The sequence below is a fragment of the Dipodomys spectabilis genome, unplaced genomic scaffold, assembly GCF_019054845.1.
Source record: "Dipodomys spectabilis isolate Male_0828 unplaced genomic scaffold, ASM1905484v1 ptg000783l, whole genome shotgun sequence".
Classification (NCBI taxonomy): Eukaryota; Metazoa; Chordata; class Mammalia; order Rodentia; family Heteromyidae; genus Dipodomys; species Dipodomys spectabilis.
Genome location: NW_024871460.1, coordinates 18,918,527 through 18,946,385, shown reverse-complemented (window position 1 = coordinate 18,946,385; position 27,859 = coordinate 18,918,527). Strand labels below are relative to the sequence as shown.

The following is a 27,859-nucleotide window of genomic DNA, read 5'->3' as shown; positions in this document are numbered from 1 at the left end:
GAAGCTGTTTATGAGTACAATGTGTCTTATTTTATTTTTTGTTGGTCATGGGGCTTGAACTCTGGGCCTGGGCGCTGTCTCTGAGCTCTTCAGCTCAAGGAGAGCACTCTTCCACTTGAGCCACGGCGCCTATGAGTACAACGCATGTTGATGCATCTTGATTGATGCATCGCTCTCTCTCTTTGTTCATCATTCTCTCTCTCCTTACCACTTAAAACAGTGGTAATATATACATTAACACCAAAGTGACCATTTCAACCATTTCAAGTGCACAGTTCAGCACTAAGGACATTTTCATTATTGTGCATCTCTCCTCCATCTCTCTCCATAATGTCCATCTTTCTAGACTGAAACTCTACCCATTCAATACTAACTCCCATCCTCTCTTCCGACACCTACTGCTGAGCTCTGTTGTACCTTTGGCCTCTTCCAGTTTCACTGTTCTGAGTACCTCATATAAGTGGAATTACATAATATTTGTTCCTTGGTATGTGGTTTAATTCATTTAGCATAGCATGTCTTAAAGGTTTATTCATTGTGGCTTGTGGCAGAGTTGCATGTTGTTTAAAGTCAGACTAATATTATGTTGTGTGACTATACCACATTTTGTTTATCCATTCATCTGTTGATAACCATTGGGTTGTTTATACTTTGAGCTATTGAATAATGTTGTGATGAATATCACTGTACTGGGTACTGAAAATTTATGTTTATCATCTTCAGTACTAGAACTATGTTGTTTTTATTTCTATCTGGTACTTAGCAAGACCTGACACATTATAGACTCTCAAAAATTGTCATATGAACAAAAGGCTCATAATTTATTTTTCTTTAACAAATACTTGTAAACGACTACACATTCTCATTATTTTAAAATGTGACTCATTTAATTTTAGTGCATACCTAGTTTATAAATGGGAAAAGTAGGACCAGATTTTGTTAGTGGTCAAGATGGGAGTTGAATTCAGGAAATTAAAATCTAGATTGTGTGTTTGTGTGTGTGTGCGTGCACGTGCACGCATGTGTGCACCAGTCCTGAGGCTTGAACTCAGTGTCTGGACACACATCTTTTTTTTTTTTTTTGGTCAGTTGTGGGGCTTGAACTCTGGGTCTGGGTGCTGTCCCTCAGCTCTTCAGCTCAAGGTGAGCACTCTACCACTTGAGCCACAGCGCCACTTCTGGTTTTCTGGTGGTTTATTGGAGATAAGAGTCTCAAAGCCTTTCCTACCTGGGCTGGCTTTGAACCGCAGTCCTCAGATCTCAGCCTCCTGTATAGCTAGGATTACAGGCATGAGCCACTGGTGCCCGGCCCTTTTTTTTTTTTTTTTTGCATAAAGCTTGTTGTACTTTATCACTTGAGACACAGTTCTACTTTCAGGTTTTTGGTGGTTAATTGGAGATAAACGTCTCATGGACATTCATGCTTAGGTTGACTTCTAATTATGATCCTCAGATCTCAGCCTCCTCAGTAGATAGGATTTCAGGTTTGAGCCACTGGTAACCAGCTCAAACTCGAGATCTTGACTCTTGGCCACCTGCTCCCCATCTCTTTAGTCCATCTGTCTAGGCTTGCATACATATGTGGGTGAGTGAAAACCAGAGGCATTGCTGGGGGAGTCTAGCAGAGGACTGCTTCTCACAATGTGCTTTCATCTTAATATATTGAGTCTGCATTTTGGGGGTGGGGTCAACAAGTTAGGCAAAAATCTATAATAAAATCTGTAGAGAAAGAAGGAGGAGGAGGAGGAGGAGGAGGAGGAGGAGGAGGAGGAGAAGGAGAAGGAGAAGAAGCAGCAGCAGCAGCAAAAAACTCAGCTAACCAAACAATCCAAACATACTTACTTTTATGTTTGGAAACTATGAGAAAGGATCCATGGTACAGTCAGGAGATTAAATGCTATCAGAAACATAGCTGACATTTTTCAGTAATATGTTGGGATTATGGAAAAGAATAAAATAGGTTAGAAAAAAAAATGTGGATTAGTGGTAGAGTGCTTGCCTAGCATCCATGGAGCCCTGGGTTCAATTCCTCAGTACCACATAACATAAAAAACCAGAAGTGGCGCTGTCTCTCAAGTGGTAGAGTGCTAGACTTGAGCAAAAGATGCCAAGGGCCTGAGTTCAAGCCAGGACTGGCCAAAAACAAATTAAAAAAGAGAGAAAAAAATGTGAAGATAAAACAATAAGCTTTGTAGGAAGGGTGACATAGTATGAGATACTTGTGCCTTTACTAGCTGACAGTGCGGCTCCTACCTAACTTTTCTCTCCTTTACCCTAAGTCAAGACTGTTCCACAGACTGCTGTTGTAATTCTGTGATCACATGCTGTGTCTACTCAAAGGCACTGGTGTTCAGATTCACCGCATACACATTACTTTTCTCCCTTCATCCATTCCCTAGGAGGGGCTGGCCTGGAGGTAACAGGGCCAGGAAGAGTTGCTTAGGTCCAATTTCCTAAATGGGATGAATCATGTTTGTTGTGACCCCATGTTTCTCACCAGCCCTTTGTCTCTGGTGCCATTGTTGTGACTCACTTTTTTTTTTGGTTCAAGTCCTGGGGCTTGAACTCAGAGAGTAGGCACTGTCCTTGAGGTTTTGTGCTCAAGACTAGAGTACATCGCCACTTCCAGCTGTTTTGCTGGTTAATTGGAAATAAGAGTCTCACAACTTTCCTTCCTGGTCTAGCTTTGAACCACAATTCTCAGATCTCAGCCTCCTGAGTGGTAAGATTACAGGCATGAGCCAGAAGTGCCCAGCGCTACTCAATTTTAACCATCTTCTGACAATATCCATCTTGTTCCTCCTTCCTAGAGAACCTTCTATTTTAATTTTGCATATTCTGGTGTCTAGTCCAGTACATGAACACAGTTGCTTCAATATAAGTCTGACTGATGAATGGTGATTCTTTTCAGGTTCCTCGAGACAAGAGGCTGCTGTCTGTAAGCAAAGCAAGTGAGAGCCAAGAAGACCAGGATAAAAGGTATGATTTATGTAAAGGAATATATCTGGTTCCTAAAAATAACTTTCGCTTATTTATTTGTTTTGAGGTAAGATGGGTATCAAAAGTTTTGCCTACTGCCATTTGGAATCTGGATCAAAACTTGACTCATTAGGGAGATCAGATTGCAGTGGGTTTCTTGCTGTTGTTGTAGGTATTTGTTTGTTTTGTTTTGTTTTTGTGCACTGAGGAGATCATCAATGTAATCTTCTGAAAAGTTGTTGCCAAGGAGGTAAAATTCTAAGAGTTAGAGATGATGTGTGCTGATGAGTGCCCCTTGCAGGATGCCATTTTCTGGTCAATACCAGAACTCTCACTGCAATCCAGCCCTTGAGGGAGTGAGACACTTAAAGGATCTCTTGGTGACATATGAGAAGTGGAAGATGAAGCTCTTTCTCAGCCCAACAGAGGCAATTGGTGGAGAAATGTGGGCCACAGGGAGCACTGTCCAGAAAGGTGTGAAGAGACAACAATGTCATCTCTTTTTCCTGCCCTGCTGAGTTAAGAACCATGTGACAAGTAAGACACAACTAGATAAATGGAAATTAAAAGGAAAAAAGAATCCCCAAGTTTCTTTCTGATGAAACTAGTTGGAGAATATGACTTGGAAACTTCTCAGCTGGAACTCCACCATCAAGGCTTAGGCAAGACTTCATGCCATTGGGGGCATGGCGAGAATGACTGGAGCATCCTCTCTCTTGGGTTAGGATGATCTAGGGGACCAGGAAGGACTGGACCATTCTGCTCAGCTACTTTTCCCAGGCCAGCTGTCAGATCTTTTCCCTGAGTGGGATGCAGAGACATAGTGCTAGTTCTGCTAGCACATATATCCCAGTCTTACATGGCCTTGATAGGCACTGCTTATGACATTTGACTGTTCTGTGACTAGCAGAAGGGGCCACTCCACTAACTTACTGCCATGGGCCATGCAGCCCTAAGTCACACCTCCTGCAGGAGATTAGGGCTATATGAGCCTGATTACTGTGTTTCTACTAGGGAATTTCTGCAGCCCTGTGCTACTTGGGATACTGGGAGCTCTGTGGCAAGAGTGATGATAGGGAGCAGGAAACTGATACTCCTCAGGTCTTAGAATGCTTCCTCTGTGCTGCTACTTTTATTGAGCAGATGCTGTCTGCTAAGCCTACACCAGTAAGCACAGAGTGGTTGGACGAAGTGAGTCTAGGATGTGTATTATGTTGGCATTCTACAAAGTAGACAAGAAAAGCCTTTTTGGTGTGAGCTTGTCTCTTAGAACATTATAAAGTATTCGCCTCTCATTATGTGTGTGTGTGTGCATGTGCATGGTGTGCGTGTATATGTGTATGTGTCTGCCAGTACTGGGGCTTGAACTCGAGGCCTGGGGCCTGGCTGCTGTCCCTGAGCTTTTTTTACTAAAGGTTGGTGCTCTATCACTTGAGCCACAGCTCCACTTCTGCCTTTTTGGTGGTTAGCTGGAGATGAAAGTCTCATGGACTTTCCTGCTCAGGCTGGCTTCAAATCCTCCTCAAATCTCAGCCTCCTGAATAGCTGGGTTTGTAGGTGTGAGCCACCAGTGCCCAACCATACCATTTGTTTGTTTGTTTGTTTGTTTTTGTCAGTGGTGGGGCTTGAACTCCTGGCCTGGGCGCTGCCCCTCAGCTCTTAGTTCAATGCTAGCGCTCTACCACTTGAGCCACAGCGCCACTTCCAACTTTTTCTGTTTATGTGGTACTGAGGAAATGAACCCAGGCCCTCATGCATGCAAGGCAAGCGCTCTACCACTGAGCCACCTTCCGAGCCCCCCAACTACATCATTTAATGACTACACCATTTAATGGTTGTTTTTGTGGTTTTCATGAAATATCTTTAAGAAACGGGGCAGTGAGGTGTAGACTACGTCACTTTGTACACACTCAGCCAACTTCTCACTGTAATTTTGGGAGGATGTCACTTTGATCTGTAGTATAGTTGTGAATTAAGTTGCCATGTACTAACATAACATCATCATATGAAAGTTGCGAATTAGAAAAATTATAAAATCTCAATGACATGTCCAATTTTTTTTTTTTTGGTTGTGGGGCTTGAACTCTGGGCCTGGGCGCACTCTTCAGCTCAAGGCAAGTGCTCTACTGCTTGAGCCACAGCACCACTTCCGGTTTTCTAGTGGTTTATTGGAGATAAGAGTCTCACAGATTTTCCTACCCGGGCTGGCTTCGAACCGCAATCCTCAGATCTCAGCCTCCTGAGTAGCTAGGATTATAGGCATGAGCTACCGGCACTTGGCTAATGTTCAATTTTTTAAAAGTGTATTTAATGCACCATTCTTTATATGGTATTTTTTCCTTATAATATTTAGCTCACTTTTTTTTTGGGGGGGGCGGTCCGGTCGTGGGGCCTGAACTCTGGGCCTGGACGCTGTCCCTCAGCTCTTCAGCTCAAGGCTAGCGCTCTACCACTTGAGCCACAGAGCCACTTCCGGCTTTTTTCTTTTTGCTTATGTGGTGCTGAGGAATCGAACCCAGGGCCTCAAGCATGCAAGGCAAGCGCTCTACCACTGAGCCACCTTCCCAGCCCCTATTTAGCTCACTTTTAAGTTCTATTCTAATTGAATCAATATCTCACAAACATTTTTACTTTCATAGCATCGATTCTAAAACTGGTACTATTACAGACACATTATAATGTGGGGTCCAAATCATTTCCTGGTGATAGGATAATAATGATTTACCGAGACTTACATATGACTATCATTTGCTTTCTGACTCATTAATATGCACACCCAAAATATTTTGATTTGTGTTCTTTGTTTAAAATTCATGTTTTTTGTGAGCTAGAGGATTAAGCAAATTTGAACTGACATGGATTGTGGAGCTCTTTGAATATTTTGGTAAAGCCAGTTAATACTATGCCTGTGGAAGGATCAGAGTGAAAGCTGGTAATGCCTTGGAGATGAATCTATCATAGGACATAATACACAAATACTAGTGATGTTTCTTTCCTCCACAGAAGGGTCTGGGGTGAAATGAGTTAGAAAATCCTAGATTACAATTACACAGATTAAGGAAAGCCCAGGCCTTTAGCTCATGTGTTTGGATGCATACAGAATTGTTTAAATATGGCAACTTTTTTTTTCTGTTTGCTTTTTTATGGACTTTTTTAAGGAACATCTATAAACATCATGTGGAATTTTCTAAACAGTGGGCTTTAGGAAATTTTGATGTAAACAGGTGGCTGGGTTTTGATATCATTTAGGTAACTGGGTTCAAATTAAATATGATTTGTTCCCCTATAATCCTAGATACTCAGGAAACTGAGACCTAGAGGATCATGGTTCTAAGTTAGCCAAGGTAGAAAAGTCTGAGACTTCCCTCTCTAATTAACCAGCAAAAAGCAGGGCTCAAGTGGTAGAGCACCAGCCAGGAACAAGCAAGCTCATTAAGTGCAGGATTTTATCATAGCAAAAGAATGACAGAAACAAAAATATGATGTTTGAATCTTGTGTCTCTTACTGATCTGACCATGAAAATAGGTTATTGCTTAAAGTCAAATGTCTAAAGAGTGGTGGTTTTATCCCCTAGAGGATTATTTTCTAGGATTGTATCTATGGATCAGGGAGAGACTCAGAGCATTCAGATCCTTTTCTGTTGACTTTGTTCTTGTGGAGCCATTTTATCCCCAAGCTTCACTTTGAAGTTTTACTTTAAAACTATTAGATAGGTAAGCTTTGGACTTTTTCTTTCCTTTTTTTTTAAAGCAAATAGGAGCGGTGAGGTCTCAATTCTTAGAACAACCAATTTCATTCAAATATTTCTCCCAATGAGCAATACCCGTCAGCCCCAGAAAGCACATGATAGATTGAAAAAGATAAAAACAAACACAGAAAAGTCCTAATTATCCAAGACAGGGGCCCATGCAAACGTATTTTCTTTCAATACTATTCAGAATAATAGTAGATAACTGTCCTCCTGCCCAATTTACTGACTAGAGGAACTCCTGGTAAAATTATTTTTCTATCAATAGTAATGTTTCATTAACAAATTCCAGTTTGCTTCTGCTTTCTCCCAGAATGCTTTAGTATAAATGAAAGTATTTTATTCTTGCCTTTTCTTAACTTTCTAAACCCTTTCCCTTCTCTCTGTATCAGCCAGGAGGTCAGAGATCTTATTATATATAAGCCAGTGCAACATGTCCTTAAGCTCCAACGAAATGCAAGGGGGCTCAAGATATCTAGAAGCTTCTATTCTTTCTTTCTTTCTTTCTTGCTTGCTTGCTTGCTTTGTTACTTACTTTCTTTTCTTTTCTGGTCAGTTGTGGGGCTTGAACTCTGGGCCTGGACGCTGTCCCTGTGCTCTACAGTTCAAGACGAGTGCTCTACTGCTTGAGCCACAGCACCACTTCTGGTTTTCTAGTGGTTTATTGGAGATAAGTCTCACGGATTTTCCTGCCCAGGCTGGCTTTGAACCGCGATCCTCAGATTTCAGCCTCTTGAGTAGCTAGGATTACAGGTGTGAGCCACCAGTGCCTGGCTTATTATTTCTTGATTTAGTGATAAGTTGTTATCTCCCCCCCCCCCACTTTTTTTTTTTTTTTGGTCGGCCATGGGGCTTGAACTCTGGGCCTGGGCGCTGTCCCTCAGCTCTTCAGCTCAAGGCGAGCGCTCTACCACTTGAGCTACAGCGCCACTTCCAGTTTTCTGGTGGTTTATTGGAGATAGGAGTCTCACAGTCTCTCCTGCCCGTGCTGGCTTTGAACCGCGATCCTCAGATCTCAGCCTCCTGAGTAGCTAGGATTACAGGCGTGAGCCACCAACGCCTGGCTTTCTTTTTCCCCCTTAAAGCTCACAGACTGGTGAAAATATCTTTCCCATCACTCCTTCAAATTACCCAGTTTATTATCCCTGTCTTTTCACCCTTAAGAATCTGAGCAACATCTGCATTATGTTTGATTTTATGATTTTTAAAAATCGTTCATCTGAACCAGTCCTCCCTATTTTCTTCTTTTTTGTTTTTGTTCCTTGACTTGCTGGCAAATTTGTGTTGGTAAGGGCTGTTAGATTCTGGTTTGTCGTCTTTTTTTTTTTTTTTTTTGCCGGTTGTGGGGCTTGAACCCTGGGCCTGGGCGCTGTCCCTCAGCTCTTCAGCTCAAAGCTAGTGCTCTACCACTTGGGCCACTGTGCCTATTTTCTGCTTATGTGGTGCTGAGGAATCGAACCCAGGGCCTCCTGCATGCGAGGCAAGCACTCTACCACTGAGCCACCTTCCCAGCCCCCTCTTCATATTTTTTTTAATGTGAAGTTATTCTTCCAGCTCCTGAGAACTGAAAGTGGTTGCAGTAGTATGATTAGACATGGAGTCAGTTTTTCTTGGGTGGGTGGCTGGGGTCAGAAGTGCTTACTATTTTAATAGGGCTTTTGAGCACTTCACATCCTATTTCTGGTAATGCAATACGTTCGGTTTTATTGTAAAATCTGCCATCAGCCTATCCCTCATGGCCATAGCCCTTGCAGATTGCTCTGTGCACGGATTCTTTTGTTGGAAATTTGCCAAGTGGCAATTTTTTAATTCTGTTATGTTGCTGGGGTGGGTTTGAACACACAGAAATTGCCTTGGCACTACCGAAGCCCAGAGTAACTTGAGCGGAGGAGAAAACCGGGTGCAGGTCCTAAAGACTGTCCCAGTGAACCTTTGCCTAAGTCAAGACCACGTGGAGAATTCCAAGCGGGAGCAGTACAGCGTGTCCATCTCTGAGAGCCCGGCGGTCATCCCTGTGTCTGGCATTACGGTGGTGAAGGCCGAAGACTTCACGCCTGTGTTCATGGCGCCACCTGTGCACTATCCGAGGGGCGAGGGGGAGGAGCAGCGCGTGGTCATCTTCGAGCAGACTCAGTACGACCTGCCCCCCATAGCCACCCACAGCTCCTACCTCAAGGATGACCAGCGCAGCACCCCGGACAGCACCTACAGCGAGAGCTTCAAGGACGGAAACGCAGAGGTGAGTCCCCTCATTCCCGACTCCAGAACACCCGGCCAGTGTGCCCCCTCCGGGTGCTAGTTAAGTAAATGAGGATGAACCTGATTGTGAGGATGTCTCCTTAGTTAGTTTAGTTTAGGTTAGTTTAGTTTTTGGTCGTTGTGGGGCCTGAACTCTGGGCCTGGGCGCTGTCCCTCAGCTCTTCAGCTCAAGGCTAGCGCTCTACCACTTGAGCCACAGCGCCACTTCTGGCCTTTTCTGCTTATGTGGTGCTGAGGAATCGAACCCAGAGCCTCATGCGTGCAAGGCAAGCACTCTACCACTGAGCCACCTTCCCAGCCCCTCCTTATTTTTTTTAAAATGTGTTTGTTAGTAATCTCATGTTCTTTCCAAATGTTGGTTTGTTTGGGGATGTTTCTGTCTTTCTTGTCACTTAGATGATTACCTTGTGTGTTAGCTTTAGTTTTAACCTTCTAATTATTTATGAAGAATTAAGAAGTGTTTTGTTTTAAGGAATTCACTTTGACCTCATCTAGTTTATAGCCTTCCAAATGGTTGCTGGCTGGATCTTTCCTGTCCAGTGTGTGTGTGTGTGTGTGTGTGTGTGTGTGTGTGTGTGTGTGTGTGTGTGTGTGTGTGTGTGTGTGTGTGTGTGTGTAGGTGGTACTTGGTCATTAAATTCATGATATTGTACATGATAGGCAGGCTCTCTACAACTTGATCCATACTCAGCCAATGGCTTATCTTTTTGATAACACTGGCATCCTTTAAAACTTTGTCAGATTGAATACTCAAGAAGCTGTGCTATGTTACCAGCAATCTAGTATAAATGCTATGTTGCCAATAATCCAGGGTATGTCTACTTAGCATCATAAAAATAGAAAGGACATAATCTTCTTAGGTATTCACAGCATTTACAGAAACAATTGTCTTATTTGTTTCAAATTTTTAAGCTCTAAGTGCTAGTTTGAGAATATTGGTAATTCTATACAATTGTATAATCAACATCATAGTCACATTGTAGGAAGCTCTCCCCCTAAAAGCTCCCCTGAATCTCCTTGAACTTGAAGGCTGCTCCTCACACCTGAGTCTTGGCAGACATTGACTGCTTTCAGTCACCATACTGTTAGTTTTTCTAAAATTTCATATAGGCTGAATGACAACATCTATAGTCTTTGATGTTGACTTCATAGAGCATATTTTGAGGATTAATTTGTGACAGTATAAATAAATTTATTCATTTATAAATGCTTATAGTAATACTTTGTAGGTTTTTTAGTTTTTCTTCTTTGTGCCAGTCCTGGGGCTTGAACTCAGGGCTTTGTACTCTGGCTTGGCTTTTCCACTAAAGGCTCAGTTCTACCACTTGATGGCTCTATCACTTCTGGGTTTTTGGTGATTAAGTGGAAATAAGAGTCTTATGTACTTTTGTGCCCAGGCTGGCTTTGAACTGCAATCCTCAGATTTCAGCCTCCTAAATGGTTTGGATTACAGGCATGAACTACTGGTGCCCAGCATAATAGTTTGTGTTTTTAAATTGCTGAGTAGAATTCCATGATACATATATGTTACAAGTTTGTTTCACTCACTGATGGACATTTGGTTGCCTACAGTTTTTGGCTATTATGAATAATTCTGCTATGAATACTTATATATATATATATATAAATATATAAATATTTTCACATGAACATAGGCTTTCATTTCTTACCATGGAGCAGAATTTCTGGGCTTTGCAGTAGGTGTATGTTTGACTTTATGGGATTTCAAGGTGTTGGGGCCATTCCATTCCTATCAGTATTTTGGTGGTTGTGCATTGGTGTCTCATTCTGGCTAGAATCTGCATCTTTCTGATGTCTAATGATATAGCACATCATTTCATATATTTGTTTGTTCTTCCCTAACTTTTGTGAAGTGTTTGTTCAAATCTTTTCCCTGATTTTAATATTGGATTATTTACTCTCCCCAGTTGTGGGGCTTGAATCTGGGGCCTGGGCATTGTCTCTGAGCTCTTTTTGCTCAAGGCTAATCACTCTACCTCTTTGAGCTATAGCACCATTTCCAATTTTTTGAGTAGTTAATTGAAAATAAGAGTCTCATGGGGACTTTTCTGCTGGGCTGGCTCAAACCTCGATCCTCAGATCTCATCCTCCTGAGTAGCTAGTATTACAGGCGTGAGCCACCAGCACCCAGCTATTTATACTTCTTTTAGTAAGTTGTACAAGTTTCTTAAGGAATGTGAAAGTAATCATTTATCATGTATTTTGCATTGCATTCATCCTACCTATCTCAGACTTACTCCTTTAAATGCTTTTCCCATTGTGTTCCCCTTCTACTCCAAAAATTCCTAACTCTTTACTAGAAGTCAGTTCTGTTGAACTGGACTTTTTGCAACAGTGGAAAACCTTTGATGCTAACCAATATGGTAGTCACTAATTGGTAGTCACTCGGCAACTTATTTGAAATGTGGTCAGTTTGCTGAGTAACTGAATATTAACTCTTATCTAATTCGAATCAATTTATACTTTAATAGCACATGACTACTATATTTGGGCAATTAAGACCTAGACTTTCAGGTTTTCTTTTCATAATTAGGCCAAGTTTGTGTCTTGGATTTCATGATTGTATCTGTCATTTCTCCTGGCTCCTACTTGTCTTTTTGTGCACATATTGAAACTTGAACTCAGGGCCTCATGCTCTTAGCTTTTTCCCTCAAGGCTGGAACATAAGCCATAGATCAAGGCCATGGCTCTTCCACTTCTGGATATTTGTTGGTTAATTGGAGATAAGATTCTCTCAGATTTTTCTGTCCAGGCTGGCTTTGAACCTTGATTGTCAGCCTCCGGAGTAGCTAGGAATGTAAGTGTGACCCTAGCATTGGTCAGTCCTTGTTGTCTTTTACCTAGATTGCTTTCTTTTAGTTCCTCCAAACATTCCAAGTTCTTAACTTCGGGATCAAAGTAGCCTTATCTCTATTCTATTTTGTTCATCTTCATTTCCTGGCAACGCCCATTCTTTGCTTTTTCAATGTAGACCTTCATATGTTATTGTTTGCTTCATATGTTGCTTTTATGTGAATTTATTTCATGCTCTCAACCAATTTTTAAATCTCTGAGTCTTATAAACCTCTATATTTCTTCTGGTACTAAACCTAAGAAGATGCCATTGAATGCTTTTCTCATTAACTGAAAAAGAAACACAAGCCTGTACCTTTGAGTGTTTTTGGTATGATTATTCAACCGAATATTTGTATAATGTTCATAGGATTTATTTGGGTAAACTTTGAAGGAGACCATCTTGTATCTAAGGAGTAAGACTGGATAAAACGAACAATCATAAATATGTTCATAGTCACTAGGATCTAAGGACATGCTGATTTCTGGATGTGGTTAGAGACTGTGAAAAAAAATAGCTGTGAGAAAAGCCTTCCTTTGAGATGCTAGACAAAGAATGGAGGTTTGTGACTTGGAAATGAGAGGCAAGAAAGTGTTTTTGTCCAAGCAGAAAGCTCATGTATATGGTCAACCAAGTTATTTTTCACCAATTTTTATTAGGTGACTTTTTCAGAGGGTGGCGGTCTTGCTATTCCTGGGGCCTGAATTTAGGGCACTGCCCCTGAGCATTGTTCTACCACTATATACCGCTATGACTCTACGTTTGGCTTTTTTGATGGTTAATTGAAGATAATAAGTCTCCTGGACTTTCCTGCCTGGGCTAGCTTTGAACTGCAAACCTAAGATCTAACCTTCGGAGTAGCTAGGATTACAAGCCATAAGCCCCTGGCCCCTGGTTTATTATGCTAATTTTAAAGTCAAGAATCAAGGTATTGGAACATGTACTTTTTTCTTTTTGGTGCCAGTCCTTGGGCTTGAATTCAGGGCCTGGGTGCTGTCCTTGAGCTTTTTCAGTCAAGGCTAGTTTTCTACCACTTGAGCCACAGTTCAACTTCCAGCTTTTTGTTGATTAATTAATAAGAGTCTCATGGACTTTGCTGCCTGGGCTAGCTTCACACCACAGTCCTCAGATCTCAGCCTTCCTAATAACTAGGATTACAGGAGGGAACCACTGGCTCTCGACTGGGAGTGCTTTTTAAAATGTTCTAAATGTAGCAATAGGCATCCAGTTTACTATGTAAGTAATTGAACCTCTCAGGGCTCAAGGATTGTCTTGTGTATTACTAAGAGTTTCTCCAAAAACTTACTCATAAAATGTTATGCTAATAGGATGGAGAATATGATTAACGCATTACTATTTACTAGAATTTAATATACCTATCTGGTCCTCACTGTGTTTACCACTCTTTTTATTAACCTTTTTATTTTCTAATCACTATGAGTAGACATGTAGCAGAGAAAAATGACCACAATTGCTTCATGCTGCACAAATGTCAGGTAAAGGAGCTAAAACTTAACCCTGAATGATCTTGCTTAGAAACAGTGCTTCTATCTGCTCTACTGAGCTGCTTTTTGCTATGTCGTGTGAGGTAACATTTACAGTAAGTGTTGAAGACAAGCAAAAATAGGAAAACAAATGTTTGCTGTGTTTGAAGACATAGTTTCCAGTGTCTGCAAGCCTTTTGGCCTGCTTGCAGACATACGAGGGGCAGACAGAGTCCACGCATGCTGTCTGTGGCGTGCACTTCTCAAGGTGGAGGTGATGGGTGATTTCTGTGGAGGAATGGGAACTACATTGATTACCAACAGAGTGCCAAAAATGGACACATTTTCCCTTCTAAGGAGCCCGTGGGACTCTCATTTATTGTTTTGGCATACTGACCTACCTATTTATTTTAATTTTATAACTTAACTTTTGCAGAAGTTTCGGAGTGCTTCTGTGGGGGCTGAGGAGTACATGTATGAGCAGACATCAAGGTAGGTTACCAGGAAATGCATGTAAGTGACAATCACTGTGGCCTCAATTTTCTTTTTTTTTCCTTTATATTCTTGCATAGAGCAATCTGATTTCCTTTGCCTTCAATGCTTGGCTCTGTGCAAAAGAACTTCTAGATTGTTATTTATACTCTTGACTAAATCCTTCTAGGATGTGGGACTGCATAGGCATGTAGGCATTACATAGTCAGAGTGGCAAGGAAGCAGTTGCCAGGCCAGTGAAGAGAGCAAAGATCCAGTTACTTGATCTAGTGTATGGAGAACTTCCTTTAGACACTTCTGAGCTGTAAAGTGAGTTGGGTGGCTGAACGCTAGGTACTTAGTCTGTCTCATGGAGCTCAGGGGACACAAGTCCCGGAAATTATATTTTAATCATTTATGTTTTATAAATGCCCGCTTCTGGGAGGTGCATTCCTAGCTCTCTTCATACTTTATTTTATTTTGAAGTAGTAAAGCAAGGAGTTTAATAGAAGGAGAGAAAGAAACATATTTAGCTCCTTAAGTAAGAAATTGGAGTTAAAGACTTCACATTTTGTTTATTCATTTATTAAACTTATAAAAATTGATTTGTTGTTTGTGTGAAATTCTGATTTGACTGAGCATCCTGTTATTTGCTAACCTAGCAACCCAGAGAGTTACTTCCTTTAGAGAATGTCAGGTCTTAACGATGTCAGCTGGGGAGTAATTAAACCTGACATTCCTGGGCCTGTGACATATTCATCTGTTCTAGAATTTGTTTTTCTTCATGCATTTTTAGTTGTTATTCTAAAGGTAATGTTCAGAGGGGTTGAAGTTATAAAAGTTCTGTAGATATATAATTATGTAAATTATGTATGTTATATAAGGTATATTTCTTTTTGAGCAATGTCACCCCCTTCTATCACTCTCAGTTTTCCCCTCCTGTCCCTACCTACAAGCTGTATAATTCATTTTCAACATACTGTCCAGTGAGTACCACTGCTGCATTTGTTCACCCTTTATCCCACCGTTTTTGTGCCCCCTCCCCTGACCCTCCCAAAGACAGATAAATGAACAAATCAAAAGGAAAAGAAAACAAAAAACAGCAACAAAGAACCTCTTCCATTTCCTGGAGTTTTATATAATTTTTATATAATTTTACATAATTATAATTATATGCACATCAATATTGTGCCTTTGTGTTCCTCTTCTAAGAATATCCTCCTTTGTTCTCATTGTGTGTGAATACCTAGAGACCTGTATAATTTATCATATCCATATGTATGTCTATATATATGTATATATATATATATATATATCACATTCTATATATATATGTGTGTGTATGTGTATATATATACACACACACACACATATATATATATATATATATATATATATATATATCACATTCTAGCTACCACAAATCAGGGAAACCATGCAACCTATGTTTCTCTGGGTCCAGCTTGCTGCACTTAATATAATATTTTTCATGTCTTTCCATTTCCTTCCAAATAGTACCATTTCATTCTTTGTGAGTAGAATTCCATTGTGTATATTGACCACATTTTCCTGATCCATTCGTTCACTGAGGGACATCTGGGCTGATTTCTCAGCTACCAACACTTCACATTTTAAAAGCAATCTTTGACTTAGGCAAGGTCAAAGATGTAGTCTTGTATATGACACTTGGTTTATGTGATGTCTAAAATAGCCTAGCTAGGTCTAAAATTTAATATTTTAATGGTGCTATATTAAAATGACTTGTTTTGGTTTTTATTTTTTTGAAGGGGGCAAAATGACACTGAAAGTGGTCCTGTCATGAGTGATTTATTTTAACCTTGTTGGAAGACACATACTGTAGCATTTGCTTATGCCTCAGAGTTTTAGAGGGAAGTTACTTGATGTCAAAATGCTTTTTTCTTATGCGGTTAAAATTAATTAGAATATCATAGGAGTAGCTAACTGAAAGCAAGAGTCCCTTCCAGTACTGTTAATAGACCATTGTAAGAGACAAAGTTGGAGAACCATGTTTGTACCCAGCAAATGAAGGGGATAAAACACAAGAATCAATGGTCAGGGTGTAATGATTCAGAAGACATAATATTCATTATTGAATTGTCATGCAGGACAACATCTTGCAGTGGTAACAAAAATAAGTATTTCTGAATGAATTCATTAAACACAACAGCAGCAACAACAATAAAGCATTGCAGCTCACACATTTGTTTTAAACAATTACCATAGCCTTGGAAATTGAGGAAATTTTTGTTCTGTAAATTATATATTAAAAATATTCAGCAAACTATTGCATGGTTAGTAGTTATCATAGCTGTGATCCAATAAGATTTATTTATAAAACAAATTTTATGTATAAAAACAGGCAGCAAGCAAGTTGTGTCATAGACCATCCTTTTCCAGTCCCAGAGCCAGACCTGTTATAAATTCTTTCCCAGCTTTGACAACAACAACAAGCCAAGTGCAATAGTGCACAACTATAATCCTAACCATTTAGGAGCCTGTGGTTAAAATTCAAAGCCAGCCTACATAACTTTAGCAAGACTATGTCTCAAAATAAAATATATGAAAGGCTAAAGATGTAGCTCAGTGTTAGAGTACTTGCCTAGCATGTATAAGACTAGGATGAAATCTCAAGTACCATAAAACAAAACACATCACCCCCCCCAACAACAACAACAAAACCTCAAATAGCTAGGCACCAGTGGCTCATGCCTATAATCCTAGCTACTCAGGAGGTTGAGATCTGAGGAATTTAATTCAAAGCCAGCCCGGACAGGGAAGTCTGTCAGACTCTTATCTCCAATTAACCACCCAAAACCCAGAAGTGGCACTGTTGCTCAAAGTGTCAAAGTGCTAGCCTTGAATAGACATGCTCAGGGATAGTGCTCAGATCCTGAGTTCAAACCCCACAATTGACCAAAACAGAAACCAAAACAAAAACCCCAAACAACACCACAAATACACCACAAAATCCTTACCCAAATCCCACAAGAAATAAAAAAAAAAAACAACCACTGGCTAGGGAACTAGGTTCTCAGTAGTGAATATCTGAGTTTAAAATGTTTACATTTTGAAATATTTTTAGGTAAGATGGTTGTTTGTAGACTCTCAGTTGGATACAAGGAAGGTTAGGTATATGGATGAACGGAACAGAACCAGTCCTATGTTTGACTGCAAGAGCCAAATTAGACCAGTAATTCAGCTTCAGGCATTCCCTGTCAATGAAGATCTACTCAAGGGTCCATGGCACACTTGCATAATATGCCAAGCGCATCATGGACTTTCTCCCTTTCCAGCCATCTGGTTTATGGGCCCCTATTAGAAATGTTACATACATTGTACTCCACAGTGACCTTTGTTCTCATCTCATTTCTTGCCATCTGCCATGTTTTGTCTCTAAAACAGAGTAAATATTGGTTAATATTCATACAAAATACTATTGGTGTGAAACTGGTCAGAAAGACAGAAATGATTCTGACCATGGTTTGTTTCCTGTTCCCAGTGGCACATTTCAGTACACACTGGAAGCTACCAAATCTCTCCGTCAGAAGCAGGGAGAGGGCCCTATGACCTACCTCAACAAGGGACAGTTCTACGCCATAACGCTCAGTGAGACCGGGGACAACAAATGCTTCCGACACCCCATCAGCAAAGTCAGGGTATGTGCTAATTTCTCAAGTAGGGTATAGAGGGATGCATAGCATGATGAATGAATGAATCAGTAGTATGACTAGATAAAGAAGATGGCTTTTCATAGCCTTGTGGCGTGATGGGAAAAAAAATTTCCAAAATAAATAATTCTAGTACAATGTCAGAGTTGGAGCAGGAGAACCTATTGGATTTTAGTTTATTATTTTATTTATTATTTTTATTTTTTGTTGGTTGTAGGGCTTGAACTCACTGTCTCTGAGAGGTTTTTTTGCTCAAGGCTAGCGCTCTACCACTGAACCACAGTGCCACTTTTGATTTTCCGGTGATTAATTGGAGATAAGAATCTCATGGACTTTCTTGCTCAGGATGGCTTTGAACCACTATCTTCAGCCTCCTGAGTAGCTAGGATTACGGGAGTAGGTCACAGGCACCTGGCTAATTTATAATGTTAATCAGTAACCAGTAACCCTAGGGAAGGAGCTGGTTGAACATGTTTTCTGACAGTATACAAGGAATTTTCCTACTCCATTCATTGCTTAGATGTCCATAGTGTTGTTCTTTTCAAAGGATTTTAATTTTTCAACGAAGTGGCTATAAATCTGGACTTGTTTGTGGGTGAGAAGGAGATGTTGCTCAGAAACAGTTCATACTGAGGCTCTGAGCCCTTTGACTCTTCAAAAGGCCTTTGCAGCCTTGGGATTACTTAGGTTCAGGTGGAGAGGCACCATTCCCTGCAGGAGCAATTTCCAGATTGATGACTGTTAGTCCTATTTGTAGGGAATGAGTCTGGAGCCCTACTTCACTGCTCTGGATACCTGCCAGTTTCTGACATGCTTACTGCTGCCAGGAAGGAGGGGACTGGTAAGCCCTCTATACTGAAGAGGAAAATTAGAGGAGAGCTCTGAGAAGGGTTGAAGGATTTTCCTGGTCTGTTGTGAATGCTTCATGCTGCTGTATCCATGGTGCCCAGCCTTCCTTATTTTATCCATAGCTGTTTCCTACTAGACTCTTCAGAACAACAGGAACTGGGAACCATGGTATGCCATGAGTATGAACACTGTGTATCTCCTCCTACTCCCCCATCAAATATGAGGTCAAGGTCACCTACTAAACTGAGACCACTGGAGGTCAAAGGTGCCTACTCTGCACAGTGCCATCAGGATAATTAGTAGGTTCTGATTTTGTGGTCAAGACCAAGGAGGAAGATGTACTATGTCAAGAAGAAGTTGAAAAATAATAATTCATTGCATCAGTATCTTCCATGTGCCAGGCTCAATGACAGACACTGTATATCTAAGTAGCCCAGTGAAAGTTACCACAACCTTATGAGACAGGCACTGTGTTTGTGTGATAGTACAGATAAGGAAACGCGGGTTTTCACAGTTAGACCTGGCCAAGGATTCCATAGCTAGACTGTGAGGGAACCAGGATATTATGTCCCAGGCTGCCAGAGAGCTGAAACCAACCGTCTTCACTTGAGAAGTGTGCTGTGGTTGGGCATGTCCACCTTTGGATGTGGGCACCTGAGAAGATACTGAGTACATTTGCCTTAAATCAAATCTTTGTGATTTCTAAGTAAGAGTTTAACCATAAAATCCTTCTTAACAACCACCATTACTGTCACCCATAAAAAACAAAAACAAAAAAAAAAAACCTATGAAGAGGTTAGAGTACAAGGACTCCTCTAAAATCATAATTTGTTTCCATCCTGAAGATACTTTATTATGAAAAATTTTGTTTGCTTACATTTCCATTTTGACCCAAATTAAGAACTCTTGTAAGGACTTCAGCGTCACACGTGCACAGAGTTAGCTGGTGTCTCTCAGCACCAGAGTAACTCTTACTCCTCAGCCCAAGGATCCTAAAGTGTGTTAAGAGCAATGAACCATGGCCATTTATTTTTCAGAACAATGTGAAGTCTGAATCAAGGCATGAAACCATTTCAAGATCATTTTTTTCTTTATAATTGAAGAAAGAAATTGCTGTACTAAGAATATGTTATTATGCCAACCTTATCATTTATTAGATGAAAAAAACAAGAAAAGTCTAAATTTTATTTTAATTTTAAGCTAGAAACAAAAATGATAGTCAGCTTATACAGCTGAATGGAAAAGTGAGGAAGTGGGAGAGAGGGAAGAATAAGAAACTGCGAAGTTCAAGGTACCACCAGCATAGTGAATGACCTGGCCCTGGTGTTGCTATAATGCCACTTACTGGTTCCCAAGCTCATTTTTAAAGTATAGCCACACACACACATACACAAAATCTTTGCGTAGAGATACCTCAAAGAGTTTCAGTTCAACATGTCAATTTGTGAATTCAATACATCTTGAATACATCACTTCTTCCATCATTCTGTTACTATCTGTCTCAGCCACACTCATCCTCTCACATTACCTGGTTCTGTTTTTACACATATACAATGAATATTCTGACTGATTCATTCATCTTTCCTCTCTGTACCGCTCCTTGAACCTGAGCCCCACCACTTTCTGATAAAACATGGCTTATCTTCCTGTTACTTACAAGTTAGTTGTTCAGAGAAGTTATACCATTGGAATCCTTTTCTGTATATACATGCTTTAGTAATCTTCTACTTCTTTGCCTTGTATTTTTCGGTATCTGAAATATCTGAACCTTAAATCTGTGTTTATTGCTGGGTGCAGGTAGCTCACGCTGTAATCCTAACTACTGAGGCTGAGATCTGAGGATCACGGTTCAAAGCCAGCCGTGGCAAGAAAGTCCATGAGATTCTTATCTCCAATTAACTACCAGAAAACCGGAAGTGGCACTGTGCCTCAAGTGGTAGAGCGCTAGCCTTGAGCTGAAGAGCTCAAGGACAGCACCCAGGCCCAGAGGTAAAACCTCACAACTGACCAAAACAATATATATCTGTGTTTATCAATAGGAATTCATCCTTCTAGCATTCCCCTCATTTCCTTAGTATTTCTTTTATTCCTCCTTTATTCTAGGTCAAAGCACAGTCAGCATCTTAAAAAAAAAAAAGTGTTTTGAAAGGAGCCAGAGCTGGGTGCCATGGCTAAAGTTTATACTTATAACTACTTGGGAGGTAGAGATGAGAAAATCATGGTTTAAAAGTTCATGAGATTCCGTCTGAACCAATGGTTGGCAACAGTGGTATATACCCATCATCCCCAGCAACATGGAGAAACACAAGTAGAAGGATCTCAACTCAGACCACCCTGGGGCAAAAGCAAGACCCTATGTCAAAACGAATCAAGGCAAGCTGGGCACCATTAGCTCAAGCCTGAAAACTTGGCTACTCAGGAGGCCTCTTTTTTTTTTTTTTTAAGGTCATAGGGCTTGAACTATGGGCCTGGGCACTGTCCCTGAGATCTTCAGCTTAAGGTGAACCCTCTACCACTTGAGCCACAGCATTAATTGGAGATAAGGGTCTCATGAACTTTACTGCCTGGGCTGGCTTTGCACCATGATCCTCAGATCTCAGCCTCCTGAGTAGCTAGGATTATAGGCATGAGCCACCAGCACCAAACCTAAGAGGCTTCTTTTTGTTGTTGTTGTTGTTGGTTGTGGGGATTGAACTCTAGGCCTGAGCGCCATCAGCTCTTCAGCTCAAGGCTAGCACTCTACCACTTGAGCTACAGCGCCACTTCTGTTTTTCTGGTGGTTTATTGGAGATAAGAGTCTCACAGAGTTTCCTGCCGGGGCTGGCTTTGAACTGTGATCCTCAGATCTCAGCCTCCTGAGTAGCTAGGATTACAGACGTAAGCCACCGGCGCCCGGCTGAGGCTTCTTTTTTTAAGTAAACCTCTTTAAAACACTTTGAAACATACAGCTGAACTTGTCTGGGTTCTTCTTAAGCAGGAAAAGGTATGATACAGAAGCATACCTGGGGTAAAATAGCACTGGAGACTGAGAGCACAGAGGTGCTAGAGGAAAATAATGTCCCCCCCTCTCCCCTCTGCAGAGTGTGGTGATGGTGGTTTTCAGCGAAGACAAAAACCGAGATGAGCAGCTGAAATACTGGAAGTACTGGCACTCTCGGCAGCACACAGCGAAGCAGAGGGTCCTGGATATCGGTAAGTTCCTCCTGACCTTCCTTCCAGGCCTTTCATGAGTGACGTGTTATTGTGCTGACAGAATGCCAAGGGAAGCCCAGCACAGGGACCACAGTAAAGGCCGATGAAGTTCTTGCTGTGCCAGGCGCTACTCTAAGCACTTCTGCTTTAGTACCATTTGTACTAATCAGACTGAGGAATTAGGCTAAGCCAAGAGCAAAGCGTTTTCCTTTCCATCAAAGCCTACTGTGCCTCATATCATAATAATGATATTTTACATTTTTGCATTTACAGTCTCTAAAACATTGCTTATGCCAAATAGACAGCATTAACTTGGGATCATGTGATACTAAGGCATTTGGCAAAGGCCATGTAACTGCATGACAAGGCCTAGTCTATAGTTTTCTGGCCATTGCTCTTTCCACTCCGATACTCTTGGTGCCCAGTAGGGACTGGGTGGCTAGGCCCATGATCCTGTGAAAGACCTTTCCTGCTAGTAAAGAAAGAATATATCTGCCAAGTTTATTGCCTGGGGCTGTGTACTCATAAATGTGATATCTGTTCTCTGGAGACCGGAAGTCCCCTAAGGTATAGCCCATGCTAAGTAGGTCAACAGAAAGAAGTCAATGCCAAGATTGGAGAGGCTGAAGGGTTAGTTAGGCAATCACTCATACCTGCAGTGCTGAGGAATCAAAGGAAGGGCAGTGGGTGTTAGCAGAGCCACCTGGGACCACAGGGGGAGCAGTTTTCCACTGGGAGGGGAACTCTTCATGGAATCATTGCCAGAAACATCTCAATGCCAAGAAGGAGGAGGAGAAAAGCCTGGCTTTACCTGCTTTCCAGTCTCCTGCCTGATTCTCGCTAACCACATTAACCCAAGGCCAGAAGGCACCTGGCCCTGACAAATGCATTTGGAAGAGACCCACTTCTGAGATACAAAGCAAAATCGAAAGGAGAATAGATCTCAAAACTTCCAAAATTGCTTAACAATACATACAGTAATGCATGATGCTAAGTAGACTTAACCATTTAGCTACATGCTATTGCCACAGGCAGATATTTTAGCTCATGTTTACTGATTTTATTAATTGCTTTTATAGACCAAGAGGCTAGAGTTGAGTGTAACCTGAGGGAAGATTCCATAGAACTGGTAACAGAAGGTATTACTGAGCCATTAAAATATGTTTGTTTGGATTTCTTACACAGTTCAATGAGGGGCCTTCATTCTGATCCCTGGATCAATTGTAGAGAACTGGCTAGGGACTAAATTAAATTCAGACTCATCAGAGAGCATATTGCAAGAAATTATTGGCTTATACCATAAAATGGTTCAGTCAAATATATTAAGCTAATAAAGAAACTGAGGCATAGAGAGGCAACTGATCTACCTACCATTTCAAGTGACCTATTCCGAATAATGAGTGTTCATTACTGTAATAAGAATCTTCCTAAGCTGAGTCCATCCACTGAACCCCTGAGACTCAGACAGGGTTGGGGGAACTTGCCTTAACCTGCTTTGTAACCAGTTTGCAGAGAACAGAGGAGCAATTTTATTTTATTTGAAAAGTTAGTCTTATAATTATTGCCTAAGAAAATGAGAAGAGAGCAATTAAATAGAAATATGGGCTAAGTTCAAATAAGGCAAATAAGAAAAGCATTTTCCTGGCATACCTGCTGATTCTACTTTGATATTGTTACAGGGCTTACTTTTCTAAGACCAAAATAATTTCTCAGCTGTCTAGCTCTTCAAATCTTATCTCTCTTCTGTATCACCTCCTGTCTGCCTTCAGACAGAACCTCATATATGTGTGAGTGTGTATACATGCACACACACACACTTTAGGACTGTTAGTACATAGTTTCATTGGAAGCTGGCCTACTTGTTTTCATCCTAAGACCATGGTATAAAATTAAGTCTCTGGCTTTAACTGGAACAAGTTTTTGTGTGTGTTTGTATGCACACAGGCACCAGTCCTGGATCTTGAACTCAGGACCTAGGTGTTGTCCTTGAGCTTTTTGCTCATGGCTAGTACTCTGCCACTTGAACCACTGCTGTACTTCTTTTTGGAGACAAGGGTCTCACAGACTTTTCCTAACCAGGCTTTCAACTGTGCTCCTCAGTTCTCAGCCTCCTAAGTAACTAGAATTATAGGCATGAACCACTAGTGCCTGGTAGAACATGTGTTTTTTGGACATAATCTCTAGCCCTAATTTTTGCTTGACAACTTATGACATGAAAAAGCATGCAAAACCCTCACATAATTCTTCACAAAAAGCAAGCCATGTGTCTTTCTGCCGGAAGGTTGCACACACAGAGCCTGCAAGGACACGAGCCTGCATGTATTGTGTGCCATCATTACTCTTCCCTGGGAAGTGAAGTGTGGTGTTGAGAGTAGTGTCAGGGCTCCAGTGGAGCATGGCGGTGGGTTAGAATCAATGCCTGCTGGGAGGCAGGCGATGCATGCGCTTTACATTTGCAAGTATTGTCTACCAACCTGCTAATGGCTTAAGCAACAAAATCCCCAAGTATTTAATGCAACTCTTTTTCAAAATCTCAGCTGGAAGTTAAAGTCAGGACTCAGATGTTAGAGTTTCCCAACTCCTTACCAGTGTCTGTGGTCAGCAAGTTCAAGGGAGCCTACTAGGCAGTGACCTTGCACCTGACATTAGAGAGATGAGTTTCTTTTAGTTAAAAGTCTTTATTTGCAGTCCTTGGGGTCTGGGCATTGGGCAAACTACAAACTAAATCAGACACAGCACAATTTTGTGCATATGAGCTTGAAGGTTATTATTATTATTTTTTAAATCTTGTGTTTTGAGTCATTGGATCACCAGGCCTCTGCCCCTCCACTCCCAGCTCTACCACTGGCAAAACTCCATGCAGCTTCCACTTCCAGCCATGTCTTTACTCAGAAGCCTTATTACACACATGCTCAGGGAAGCAGCCTCTTGGCACGCTGTAATAATGACACCCAGAGAAAACATGCTTGCCTCTCTCCACATATATGCACCTCCCCCATCAGGTTGTAGGCTGTTCTTTGAGATTCCCTCTCACCTCCCATGTCTACTCCTCCAAGCATCCCTCAGTGTGCCAGAGAGCAGAGTCCTGTCTGTGGGTGCATGCAAGGGAGCAGGATCCTGAAGCTATGGCAAAGGCTTCTCCCAGTGCCCTGGGCCTATCCTCTTCAGTGTCCCCTGGCTTGAAGCGTTGTCCTGGAGGGCCCACCTGTATTTGGTTCCCTGCTCTTGGTCTTTACGTGTTTACTTAGGTGCGTGTTCCCTATTTTTTTTTTTTTTGAGCCTTTTCAAAGAAGACTTTCCCTGTTAGTTGCCACACACACACACACACACACACACACACACACACACACACACACACACACACCACTCTTATCTCCATTATCTCTGTTATCTTTGTATCCCTTCAGAGCACTTACTACCACCAAATGTTATTTATTTGTATTTTTTGTGTTACTTTATTATTTTCCTTTCAGCTTCATGAAAGCTGTTTTCTTCTTTATTCTGGCCTCAGTGCTTTGCACAGGATATGGTGATGGTTTAGTGAATATTTTAGGGAAGAGTGACTGAATGAATAAATGCATGAATGAACACATGCATACAGCTTTCATTTCACTGGTAGGAAGCCTGAAGGAATGAACTATAATAATAATGAATGAACTATCATAATAATGTCTGGCGTTTGTTCGTTGCCTCTATTTTCCAGGCTCTCTATCCATCACATATTAGCATTTTCTCCATCTTCAAAAGAACCGTTGTGTTGTCTAAAAGATCAGGTAGTAAGGGGTAAGAATTTCACCCATAGTCCCATACGTGGTAAGTACTGTAGGAGAACAGAAACAATGCCAGAGGCCACCTTCATCTCTATAGATTATGTGTCTATTGAGCATCCACCCCAAGATAGCGCTTAATGCCCTAGGCACCAACTATACTCAGAGTGACTGAAGACATTTATTAATTGTTGCCTGCATGTACTGCTGCTTTGGGCCTCCCTTTCCAACAATGAGGATGTTTTCCAATCAGGACAGTGGGATTGTTGGCTACTGCTGTCTCTGAAATTTCCAATAGCTCCCTTCAAGTGGGTGGTTCTTGTACATTAGGTCATAAAATGATTGGGTTGTATGGAAAGGATATCAGCAATTAGCTCTGATTGGATATAGGTAAGGCAAATAAACCAAGGCCCAAGTGGATTCAGTTGGTTTTCAAAACATACCAAGTTCTCCAAGTCTTACAAGTTCTTTCTTGTAAGCTCCTTGAATAACAGCAATTATTCCAGGCCATAAATAAGCTGACATTTTGCAGCCCAAGGAGCATTCCTCATGTCAGTTATATTTCCTATAGGGAAAACCACTTAAATTATTTTTGTCGTTTGATTGTCTCTGAATGCATAAGTCCCATTACACCGAGACACTGAGTTGTGATGAGCGCCCTCCCCCTTTTTTTACACCAGTTTGAGGAAATGTATGCTTTCATTCTGCATACATTCATTGACTATCTTTTATGTGTCAGACCCTGTGTTAGGCACTGGTGACTAAAATACACTAAGGACAGGGTCTTTCTCTAAATCTCAAAATGAGTTTGGACCACGTACCAGTGACTTATATTTCTAACCTAGCTGATTCAGGAAGCTGAGATCTGAGGATTGTGTTTCAAAGCTAATTGGGGCAGGAAAGTTCAAGAGACTCTTACCTTAAATTAACTACCAACCCCTCCCTGTCCCCCCCACCCACAAAAGCCAGAAGTGGAGCTGTGGCTCAAGTGGTAGTGTATTGGCCTTAAGGATAAACCTCACAGATAGCACCCAAGCCCCGAGTTCAGTTGCAGGACTGATGAACACATGCATGCACACAGATTGGGAAAGTACTTTATAAATCTATTAGCAAAGATAGGAGGGAATTGAACTTTCATGCATACTAGTAAGAAAGTTGACCGTTAGGATTAATGCAGAGCATCAGGAAGGAGGGAAGTTCCAAGTAAATGAGGTGTGGAAAGGCTTGCTTTTTAAAGAGAGATCTTGGAGTTCTTGGGCCATATCAAGCACTGAGCACTGATGGAATCCGATGGCCTCAAACTCTAAAAGAAGTCCTGTGTGAAGCTGTTTGTGTATAGCAGAGGGTAAATCTTTAGCTCTCACTGAGATTGACCGAGCTGGGAGGGAATCCAGAGCCTACAGCTCTAAAGGTTCCTGGTATTAGGAGTCCATTGGTTTTGTTTATTTGCTTGCTTGTTTTAATTTTATTGTCAAGGTGATGTGCAGAGGGGTTACAATTGCATATGTAAGATAGAGAGTACTTCTCATGTCAAACTTGTACCCCCTCCCTCATTTTCCTCCATTGGTTTTTGTCTTGGTGGCAAACCTCAGAGCTGCAAGTTGAGCATTGGCATTTCAGATCCTCTACTAACACCTGCCCCAGCAGAGCAGCATTACTGAGCCAGGTGTTGAGGGTAAAGAAGCTCAGAGCATCTCATCTTTGGATGCTTTACCACTGTCTTGACACCACAGTGTCTTATTTTTTGGTGTGTGTGTGTGTGTGTGTGTGTGTGTATTCATGTTTTGAACTGACATTTAACATGCCCACCTTGTTTTTCTTGAAACAATAAATTGAAATAATAAATCTATTATATTAGAGGTTCAGGGACACAGAAGAGAGGGATACTTGAGAGGGATACTTTTATCCCTCTCTTGTATCTGCATGCTGTTACATTGTACAGCAGTGGTCCTAGAACTTCCGTGAGGACAGGTGGTAGAGACTGTGCAGAAATAACACAGCACTGGGATGACATGGAGTTTTTATGTAATAAGTTGCAGTACTTCATTATGGAAGCTTTGGGTGGTTTGCCGATGTATAATAAGACCATAATGGGCTACTCATTCTATATTAGAAAGGACAGTAGAACAGAGACTTGTAACTTGAAGGCCGGGTGAAAGACCAGGACACAGAGGCATGAATTGTAAAGGGGGAAATACCCGATCATGTCTGGAATGAGGGACAAGCCGTAGAACTAGTAGAACCTTGATGACCACCTGGCAGTAAGGAATAACAGAGATGAAAAGGATCATGGTCATGCTGACTGAGGGGTGGCATGTTTGAGATGAGGACTTGGAGGAGCTAGTCAGGTGCTAGAGGAATGGAGATGGGTCAGGCACTGACTTCAGTTGGTGTATTGATTCAGTGTACCATCCACATAGGACTCATTTGCATAGCATATCTTCCAGTTTTGTAGTATGGGAGCCATGCAAAAAAAAATTTTTAAATGACTTACAAATCCTTGAACTGGACTAGATAGATAGATATCAAATCTACTGGAAACAGTAAATAACTTACTCTCTAGAGG

At 41.3% G+C, this 27,859-nt stretch overlaps 1 protein-coding gene across 1 annotated transcript in view; it reads left to right on the top strand.

Moving 5' to 3' along the window:
- The window catches only part of Grhl2 (grainyhead like transcription factor 2), a 129,471-nt gene that overhangs the window by 33,767 nt on the left and 67,845 nt on the right, over window positions 1-27,859 (top strand). Inside the window, exons 3-7 of the mRNA XM_042672982.1 lie at window positions 2,912-2,979; window positions 8,574-8,967; window positions 13,762-13,817; window positions 17,317-17,473; window positions 21,415-21,526. Of these exons, the coding sequence (XP_042528916.1) occupies window positions 2,912-2,979; window positions 8,574-8,967; window positions 13,762-13,817; window positions 17,317-17,473; window positions 21,415-21,526 (787 nt within the window). The remainder of the gene's footprint in view (window positions 1-2,911; window positions 2,980-8,573; window positions 8,968-13,761; window positions 13,818-17,316; window positions 17,474-21,414; window positions 21,527-27,859) is intronic.